Source organism: Mchenga conophoros, linkage group LG8 (genome assembly GCF_057382185.1).
Source record: "Mchenga conophoros isolate Kocher_MC1m ecotype Shallow Benthic linkage group LG8, M_conophoros_male_GT1.1, whole genome shotgun sequence".
Taxonomy (NCBI): domain Eukaryota; kingdom Metazoa; phylum Chordata; class Actinopteri; order Cichliformes; family Cichlidae; genus Mchenga; species Mchenga conophoros.
The window spans coordinates 12,616,793-12,627,129 of NC_140533.1; the positions used below are offsets into that span (position 1 = coordinate 12,616,793).

At 44.1% G+C, this 10,337-nt stretch overlaps 1 protein-coding gene across 1 annotated transcript; it reads left to right on the forward strand.

The window, feature by feature from the left end:
• Window positions 1-61: 61 nt before the first annotated feature.
• LOC146568274 (XK-related protein 8-like) lies at window positions 62-4,688 on the forward strand. The gene is made up of 3 exons (XM_085284230.1): window positions 62-513; window positions 896-1,086; window positions 2,760-4,688. Exons 1-3 carry the CDS (start codon window positions 206-208, stop codon window positions 3,482-3,484), a joined length of 1,224 nt encoding a protein of 407 aa, XP_085140356.1. The 5' UTR covers window positions 62-205; the 3' UTR covers window positions 3,485-4,688.
• The last annotated feature ends 5,649 nt before the right edge of the window (window positions 4,689-10,337 follow it).

A 10,337-nucleotide genomic window follows, 5' to 3' on the forward strand; every position in this document is an offset into this window, starting at 1 on the left:
GGATATTCGCCAGCAGGAGGTGTGTATGTGTGTGAATTAACACAATGTGCCTTTAAGATAAGTTTCAGGACACGGGCTGGTTGGTAGGAGGGGTTTTGAAACTCTCAAATCTTGAGCTTACTTTTGTTATCTGTCTATATAAGTTGTCTTTCAGCTCATGCATCACATGCAGCTGTGTTAGAGGCACGCAGAGAGACGGGTGAACATGTCAGGCACTCAGGCTAACTTTAAATACTCCTGCTGGGACTTCCTCTTCACTTGTGTGGGCCTGCCGCTGTACCTGGTTGACATAGGGCTGGATATATGGACCGCTGTGTCCTTCTATAAGGAAAAGGCCTACGTGTGCCTTGCTGTTCTGCTGTTTCTGCTCCTGGTCTCGTCACTGCTCACTCAGGCTTACAGCTGGCTTTGGTATAGCTATGACAAGTTCAGGATGAAGACAAAGGTCGAGGGCTGGCCTACCAAGAGGCTGCTCAAACTGTTGCATGTTTTCCAGCTGGGCATCTACTTCAGGTAGTATTAAATTAATAAAGCGTGTTTAAAGTGCCTGTAGTGCAAGAACTCCATCAGGTTTGTGCATTAAACCACAAGAGTACAGATTTCATCATCTGTAGTGCTGTGGTTCTGTCAGTTTCATTTTATCTTATTTTTGAACTATTATGTGAAAATCAGCATTTATAACTTCCCGAATTCCCGAGTCATGCTTTAATTTTCTCTGTTTCACAAGATAAGCTACATTTTGTTTTCTTTCCTTCACTGTGTGTCGGGCAAACTGATTTCATTTGCTCACTTGCTTCCATAACAAGAATGCTTTCAGGAAAATTCAACTAGGTGTGTTTGACATTTGGATTTGCTTTACCTGGTTGTGACTCATTTATTATATTTTGGCTCTCAGGCACGCAGGAGTCCTGGAAAAGGCTGTAGAAAGCTTCCGCACAAAGCTCCCTGACCCTGAGGGTGTAGCTGTGTTTCTGAGCCAAGATCTGAGCATGTTGCGAATCGTAGAGACGTTTTCAGAGAGCGCCCCGCAGCTCACACTCATGCTCACCATCATTCTGCAGCAGGGCCATCTGGATCCTGTTACAGGTACAGTTTATTACTCGAGTTAAAGTCATGTATGTTTTGGGCAGAAATAGTGACACTGTAAAATAAATTCTTAATGAAAAACTAAATGGGGAGGCTCATTGCTACTTTAAAGTAAGTTTAAAGTCTTCAGATTATCAAAGATCAGCTCACCCATATTCACTTCAACTAAGCCGAAAGTATTTTTATGCTAGCAGTGTACTTAGACATAGAGTATGCACTTTTTGTACACAGTACAAATACAATATGCACAATACAAAAGTATTCAGCCACAGATCTTTGATCTCAGTGCCACCGTGTACAAAATAATTAAGGTAGCTAGCCACGCTGTCAAAAACATTTTTAAAAGAATGCTTTGTTCTAAAGAGCTCACTCAATTCAAGTGTGGTGCTGTAATATCAAGCCATAGTTCAGTAACCATTCAGTTTGTGAAATGTCTCCCCTCCCAGATATTCCTTTATCATCTGTAAGTGAAATTACTCCAACCTCAGTGTTTAGGAACCTCAGCAACCTGGACAGGAAGTGGCAGACCACATAAAGTTACACAACAGGGTCACCACGCGCTGAAACATTTTCCGGCGCTCGGCTAAAAGATTCAAAAACAAAGCCATGTTTATTGTACTTACATGTTTTTGTTTAAAGTATTATTCCTGATTAATTTCTGCCACATGCACAAAAATCTGATAAGAGTGAGAGACCAAAAACATGTATTTGGCCTAGAACGATTAGCCTAATCCAAACAAATACAGACACATGTTCTTCTGTGCCACAGTTTTAAAAAAAAACTTTTTAAAAAAAGTAATGTAATTTGTGTCCTTTGTAACTCCAGCTACCGATCACATGCATATCAAAAAATTTCTTGTGCAGGAAAATCCCTAACCATTAAAAGGAACAATGCTTGAAGAGGAACCCAAGACAGGTCATTGCCTTCCACATGACCCTCACAGAATCAGCTGATTTCCTTGTATAAGAACTCTGGCATATTTGTTGAAATCATGCAAAACTTTACCTTCACACTACAAATGCTTTGTGAGTTACAGGCTGGTGAAGTACACGGGAGTGGTTTTAAAGGTGATGTTGTTGATCTTCGATAACTCTTAAATACAGGCGATATCCACGTGAATTATTCAGCGCTGAAAAACATGTTTGAGCTCAAATCAATTTTACACCCACTTCAAATGTTACAAATTGAAAACAGATTTTTTTAAATAACCACTAATCTAATGGCATAAACCAGTGTTTCAATCACAAACCTGGACCAGTTTAATATCGGTGATGCTTGGGATGCATGGGATCCTTGTTCTTCTTCCTGATCATTCAGTTGGGAAAACTTAACAAAGTGCTTTTCAGGTTATTTTTATGTGAGTGATGGGGCCTGATCCAAACAGTTCTACCATATCAAAGGTCTGATTTTTATCTGCATTTTGAAGCCAACATTTTCAAATGTGTTTTTTCAGACCTAAAATTTTCATATGTGACTCTGTTGAAAACTGAGGCCTATGCTAGACTTTTGCACTTTTGCACAACCTGAACCTAAAATTTCTCTAAATATACCAAAGTTATGATACATTAAAAGTTGTTGATCTGGGACCAGGTTTGCTTGTCGTTATGTGGAGTGGCACACTTCACAACATTTCTCTTTGCTTGTTCTGACGCTGCCTCTCGTTCTCCCTCAGTTCTAAAAGCCGTCGGCTCAGCCTCAGCTATCGCCTTCACTGTGACGGCCTACCATCGCTCGCTGCGCTCCTTCCTGCCTGCCAAAGAAAACCAGAAGATAACCTCATCAGTCATCTACTTCATCTGGAACCTGGTTCTCATCTCTTCTCGTCTCACTGCTCTCGCTCTTTTCACCTCCGTGCTGCCCTGCTTCATCTTTGCCCACTTCATCTGCTCTTGGTTGGTTTTATTCTTCTTCGCTTGGCGATCCAAGACGGACTTCATGGAAAGTCCTTGTGGAGAATGGCTTTATCGAGCCACTGTTGGCATCATTTGGTATTTCGACTGGTTTAATGTGGCCGAGGGGAAGACGCGGTACAGGACTGTGCTCTATCACGGGTATATACTGACTGATATTTGCATCCTCTGTGCTGTGTGGTGCTGGAAGATGAGCACAGATCCTCCTGATTTTGTGATAGAGCCCATGCACGCTTTAATCACAGGTGCCTGTGTTATTGCAGTTTACGTCCTCGGTCTAATACTTAAAATTATTTATTATAAAGTCTTCCATCCAAACCCTGACAAAGATGAGCTTAAAGGGGCCAGCACAAAGCAGCAACCTGAAGGTGAAGTGGGACTTTGTATGTTTGCAGCCGCAGCAAACGTGGCAGCTCATCATCCGCCCGCCCCATCACCACACTGCAATAAAAGAATGAGGAAGCTGGCCGAGAACTTTTACTCCTGATGTGCACTTGATATCCATGGGACGACTGGAAAGAGACCGAGTCATGTAGAATGTTTTATTTGAGATCACTTGGCTGTGTTTTCTAGGACTCTGACCTTTTGTCTGTTTTTGCCACAGATATAATGTCTCAAGGCATTACTCATCTTAATGTGGAGATGAATTTGAATATGCACTTTCTGCTGTGCATTAAATCATTTCACTGTGTGTCAAAACATTTCAACATATCAGTCGTAAATTAAAGGGTAAACGAGGTGGAAAATGAGAGGCTTTAATTATCAAATCTGTAATAAATAATTGTTGTTTACATGTGAAGAGATCCTTTTTCAAAGGCTCTTTCACTGGATCATCTTTTCTAAAGAATGTAACAGGTTAAAATTATTGTCAGCAGTGACTGAGTCTGCCATCCCTCCTCCCAGACAAGAAGGTTTCTACGAATGTCAACGTAATCAGTCTCACTGTGCTTAGCACTGGATTAAGTTGCTTCTACCATAAACTGAGGAGGCGTGTCAACAAAAAAACAGACATTTATAGCAATTTTTCCTCTTCACACAGTTAGCTGGTAGATGGCAGGCGTCTGACTGTGGGGTAACCTGCTGTATATGTCTTGTTGCCACATCAACATGTGGACATGCAATGAAAATATTCCTTACCCATGTGAGTAAAGGGGCTCTGTAGCTTCATGATTAGTGTGCGTTTGTTCCGGTTTTTCTTACTTCACTTTGATTTGTGCACGGCTGCAGGTGAGGCTGACACAGCGGAGCTCAATGAGCTCATCACACCTCCACTGCATATGACGTGTCGGGACCTGAGGTTGTGTTGTTGTGTGTGTGTGTGTGTGTGTGTGTGTAGCCGGCAGCTGAAAAGCTCTGGCCGAGAGTTCCTGGACATCTGAACATTTCCACTAAACTTTACATTTGTGAAAATGACATTGGTTGTATTTATGAGGTTTCTACACAACACTTAAGCTTTAAATAATGTGCATTAAGTTTTTGTTGTCGTTATTGTTTTGAACCACTCGAATGCAAATCTAAACTCTGACATGAATGTTTTCTCCTTTTTTACAAAAGATGTTAGTTGTGAGTTCAGCTCACATGTTGATTAATCGAAGAAATGAATATTTTAGACATCAAATCTCTGTTTGTTGAAAACTTTTTCATCTCTTCAGTGTAATTACTAAAGTATTAAATCACTTCTTTTTCTTCTATGATGTTTTGTTCTGATTCAAGATGGCGCCGAGTATGGCAGCCTTGTCGCGAGCTCCCCCAAGCAACAGCTTTTTTCTGTGTTTAATTTTACTTTTCCTTCATTTTTTCGCGAGTAGCACATGTCTCCTTGTGTACGACCGACAAACCTTACTGGACATAAAAGGCGGTCTTTCTTATAACTTTCCGGAGTTCAAGTTTTGCAACACGGACGCTCCGTTTGCAGACCCCCCATTCATCTCACCTGAGACGCCTTTGTTCTCTGGCCCTGGAGGCCGCAAACGCCGACGCAGAGGGAGAAGATCTGGCGTTCTGGTTCGACTGAGACGGCGCACTAACAGACCACCGTTACCCAGTTTATTACTGGCTAATGTGCAGTCTCTGGAGAACAAGCTGTGCGAGCTTCGGGCACGGATCTCATTCCAGCGAGAGATGCGGGACTGCTGCGTGATCTGCCTCACAGAAACCTGGCTATCGGACAAGGTACCGGACTCCGCAATACAACTACCGGGGTTCTCCGTGCATCGCGCGGACAGGTCACAGGATCTTACTGGGAAAAGCAGAGGCGGTGGTGTATGTTTCATGATCAACAACAGCTGGTGTGATTATGCGAACGTGCACCCGGTCAAATCCTTCTGCTCACCGGACCTGGAGTACCTGATGATTAAGTGCCGGCCATTCTGGCTACCGAGGGAATTTACAGCAGTGATTATTACGGCTGTTTACATTCCCCCACAAGCCGACACTGACCGTGCACTCAGGGAACTGTACAGCGCGATCAGCAGCGAGGAAACCGCACACCCAGAGGCGGCGTTTATCACAGCCGGAGACTTTAATAAGGGAAACCTGAAGAAAGTCTCACCCAAACTCCACCAACACATCCACTTTAACACTCGTGGAGATCGGCTACTCGACCACTGCTACACCTCTTTCCGGGATGCGTACAAAGCCCTCCCCCGCGCCCCATTCGGCCAATCAGATCACCGCTCCATCCTGCTCCTGCCCGCCTACAGGCAGAAGCTGAAACAGGAAGCTCCAATCCGGAGGGCGGTGCACTGTTGGACGGACCAATCGGAGTCTGCGCTGCGGGACTGTTTTGATCACGTGGACTGGGAAATGTTTCACGTGGCTGCTAGGGGCATTGATGAATACACAGACTCAGTCTGCGGATTTATCAGGAAATGCGTGGAAGATGTCGTCCCATCCAGAACAGTTAAATCCTTCCCAAATCAAAAACCCTGGATTAACGGAGATGTTCGCGCGGCACTGGCGGCACGGAGCACCGCTTTTGCCTCCGCGAACACATCGGACTACAAACACGCACATTACCAACTCCGGAAGACGATCAAAGCAGCCAAACGTGAGTACAGGGACAAGGTGGAGCAACAGTTTGACAACCCTCGGAGTATGTGGCAGGGACTAAACACGATCACAGACTTTAGAGGGAAAACCAGCACACCGCAGACCACGGCCTCTCTGTGTGAGGATCTAAACGTATTCTACGCTAGATTCGACACAGCGAACACCATGAGACCGGACAGTGTGCGCACCGCGGATGACGTCAGTGCGCACACTGTCTGAGGAGGATGTGTGGAGGTGCTTCAGGAAGGTGAACGCACGCAAAGCTACTGGTCCGGACGGGATTCCCGGCCGCGTCCTCAAGTCATGCGCGGCTCAGCTGGCTGGAGTGTTCACGCACATCTTCAACCTTTCCCTCTCTCTGTCTGTAGTCCCAGCCTGCTTCAAAATGGCCACCATCGTCCCTGTACCCAAATCCTCCACCATCTCCTCATTGAACGACTGGCGACCTGTAGCCCTGACCCCCATCGTAAGCAAATGCTTCGAGAAGCTGGTCAGGGACTTCATCTGCTCTGCACTACCCGACTCTCACAGGACCCTCTACAGTTTGCATACCGCCACAACAGGTCCACTGATGATGCCATAGCCCTGACACTACACACTGCCCTGTCACACCTGGAGAAGAGAGACACGTATGTGAGAATGCTGTTTGTAGATTACAGCTCAGCATTCAATACCATCGTTCCCTCGAAGCTGGACAGGAAACTGCAGGATCTAGGACTGAGCAGCTCCCTCTGCAGCTGGATCCTTAGCTTCCTGTCTGACAGACACCAAGTGGTCAGATTGGGCAGCATCACCTCATCCCCATCACACTGAACACTGGTGCTCCACAGGGGTGTGTACTGAGCCCTCTCCTATACTCACTCTACACCTACGACTGCACAGCCACTAACAACTCCAACATCATTGTGAAGTTTGCGGACGACACTACAGTGGTGGGTCTTATCACCAACGGTGATGAGACGGCCTACAGGGAGGAGGTCAGCGCCCTGACCCACTGGTGTCAAGACAACCATCTCACCCTCAACGTCGCAAAGACAAAGGAGTTGATAGTGGACTTCCGGAGGTGCAGAGAAGTACACACCCCCATCACCATCAGCGGCGCTGCTGTGGAGAGAGTGAGCAGCTTCTGGTTCCTTGGTGTACACCTGGCTGAGGATCTTACGTGGTCAGTACACACAAACAAAACAGTGAAGAAGGCGCAGCAGCGCCTCTTCTTTCTCAGGAGACTGAAAAGATTCGGCATGAGCCCCCGCATCCTCAGGACCTTCTATCACTGTGCCATTGAGAGCATCCTCACTGGATGCATCACCACCTGGTATGGCAACAGCACCGCCTACAACCGCAAAGCTCTCCAGCAAGTAGTGCGGTGCTCTGAACGGATAATTGGAGGTGAGCTTCCCTCCCTCCAAGACATCTACAGGAAGCGGTGCCTGAGGAAAGCGGGGAGGATCATCAAGGACTCCAGTCACCCCAGCCATAAACTGTTCAGACTACTTCCATCAGGAAGGAGGTTCTGCAGCATCCGATCCCGTACCAGCAGACTGAGAGACAGCTTCTTCCACCAGGCCATCAGACTGCTGAACACTTCATAGACACCTCAGCTTCACTACTGGAACTTTAACATTATGCACTCCATACTGTACAGTAATGCCACTGTTTTGCACATGTCTCACTCTGTATATTTTATTTTATTTATTTTATATATTTTATTTATTGTTTACTCTATTTAATTTGTAAAATATGTGTACACACACACACACACACACACACACACACACACACACACACACACACACACACACACACACACACACACACGTAGAAAAATATTTAGTATACACATCCAGAAATGCATATACTATTATATATTGTACATATATTTATTAGTTTCAGATGTAGCCATTCTTGTATTTTGCTTGTTTACATTATTGTATTTTGCACAACTCTGTTGCTTGTGAAGCTCGCACACAAGAATTTCACTCACATGTGCTGTACCAATGTACCTGCACATGTGATGTGACAATAAAAGTGATTTGATTTGATTTGATTTGTGTCTTTATTTCCACATAAACTGATGAAGCAGTAGTGATGGACTGCCTGACAGATGAGGTCAGCAGGAGTCTCTGTGAACTGTGATGTTTGTTGATGACACTGTGATATGTAGTGAGAGTAGGGAGCAGGTGAGGTGGAGGTGTGCTCTGGAGAGAAGATACAGCTTCTCTCCAACTGTGAAAACTTTGACATGAAGTCAGAGGTTCAGGACCAAACCACAGTAACTCCAGTGGCTGAGTCTGCTGCAATAAACCATCTATAGATTACATCATCGGTTTCACGTCTCCTTGTTGTAAAATATGCCTGTGTGTAGACTCATTTAAGAACTGGGAAAATGTTGATGCATGAGTCAAGTCTCAGTCTCCTGACTTACAATAACAAAAGTTTTCTTTCATTTGTTGTAACTGAATTTATTTGCTTCTTCTTGTGTGTGACAAAAATGCTGTTTTCCAGAGAAGCTGGTTATGTTTCATAATCGTTTGGCTCTCAGTCACAGAGGATTCATGGAAAACAAGAGAAACACACAGAGCTTCTACACAAAGTCAGTAAGAGTGTGTCCAGATTCCTGAACCATGATGTCCGCATGTTATGAATGTTCGTGGCAGTGCTCCATGGCTTATGTCATGTGCATGCTCACCATTTTTCCTTCAGCTGGATCCTGTGACAAGAGTTTATTACTCAAGCTAGGTCATGCAGATTTAGGCAAAAATTACCCCAGGACTGATATACTGATCAAGAGCTGAGCATCAGCATAGAGCACTCAGGTGTGTGTTAACAGACTGTTACACCTCCCAGGAGAAAATTCATCCCAAAGCCAGAGAGTGCAATGCTCAGAAAAACTGCCACAGCATGTTAAATATTAATGACAGTTGAATTAGAAAAGGGCTGAACAATTATTTTTTTCAGTGGTTACCAGGAGAAAACCATTGTTCTCTTTCTCTGTGTATTTGAACAGCAGTAGATCTACAACAGAATGGCTGAAAAACAATTGAATGTTTGAATTGTCCAGCCACAAAGTCCAGATTCCATTTAATTTAAATGCTGTGGCAGAACCGTGAGAGAGCTGTGCACAAGAGAAACTTAGGATAACTTGATGATCCAAAACAACATTGTGTGATGTAGAAGAGTGGGTCAAAATTCCTTCGCAATGATGTGAGAGACTGATAACGTCATATAGAAAACTCCCTCGCTGAAACACATTCAGTTTCATTTTCCCACACTTCTTACTACTTTCAGTATTGCTTTGTCATTCATGTTTGCGTGACGGAGGTCACACACATTGTGTGTAAAACAGCCACACGCTGGATGTTGCAACACAGACTTCAAAGCAGCTGACTGCTGTTTCTTATGGGCTCATCATGATTCACTCAGGTTAACAGCTGGATGTGGTACAGCTGTGACAACTGAAGCCATCCACACGACCCACCTCCCACGTGATCTTAATTCGGTCATTCCCGATCACCTTAGCTGGTGTCACCCATTGGGGCTTCCAGCCCACACATCAGCACAAATGTTGCTTTATACTATACCATGTTGCCTGTTGTATTGGGTGCAAAAAATTAGGGCTGGGCAATGTGAGGAAAATCTCAAATAAGAACATTTCTGTTTTGCTGTATCACGATATATGTAAATAACCTAAAAATTCAATGTATCGCCCAGCCCTACTAGAAATACTTGTAAATATCTTCAAATACAGGAAGCTATCTGGGCAAAGTGATCTGGAACACGGAAAGTAGAATATCTAAACAAATGTAACCAGCTAACATCAAACACAGGTTATACTTTATTTATCTTCTGAGTTTTTTCACATACAGAAAGACAGTACTATGACATCCACTTCAAACTGGGAAATGATGCTATGATACATAATATTGAGACACACTATTCTAATCTACTATTACATTCTTTGTAAATTTACAGCAAATGAAACGAAGCACAAAGTCACAGTTGTTTTTTTTAATTTAATTTTTTTATTTTAATTTGTGGTTTGACGCTGTTTCTTAACTCAAAATGTCCTGTTGTAATTGGACATTTTGAGATAAGAAACAGCGCCAAGCCCCAACAACACTTCCCTCATGGTGCTTTATATTGTCAGGTGAAGACCCTACAAGAATGCACAAAAACTAACCCCCTAGAGCAAGCACATTGGCGACAGTGGGAAGGAAAAACTCACTTTTAAAAGAGAGAAACCTCCGGCAGAACCAGGCTCTGAGATGGGGGTGGCCATCTGCCTCGGC

What these genes read in the sequence shown, in the direction of transcription:
- LOC146568274 (XM_085284230.1), top strand. Translation starts at nt 206, where the DNA reads ATGTCAGGCACTCAGGCTAACTTTAAATACTCCTGCTGGGACTTCCTC. An exon ending in CAGCTGGGCATCTACTTCAG is followed by an intron (nt 514 to 895) that starts GTAGTATTAAAT and finishes TTTGGCTCTCAG; the next exon opens with GCACGCAGGAGTCCTGGAAA. An exon ending in CCATCTGGATCCTGTTACAG is followed by an intron (nt 1,087 to 2,759) that starts GTACAGTTTATT and finishes GTTCTCCCTCAG; the next exon opens with TTCTAAAAGCCGTCGGCTCA.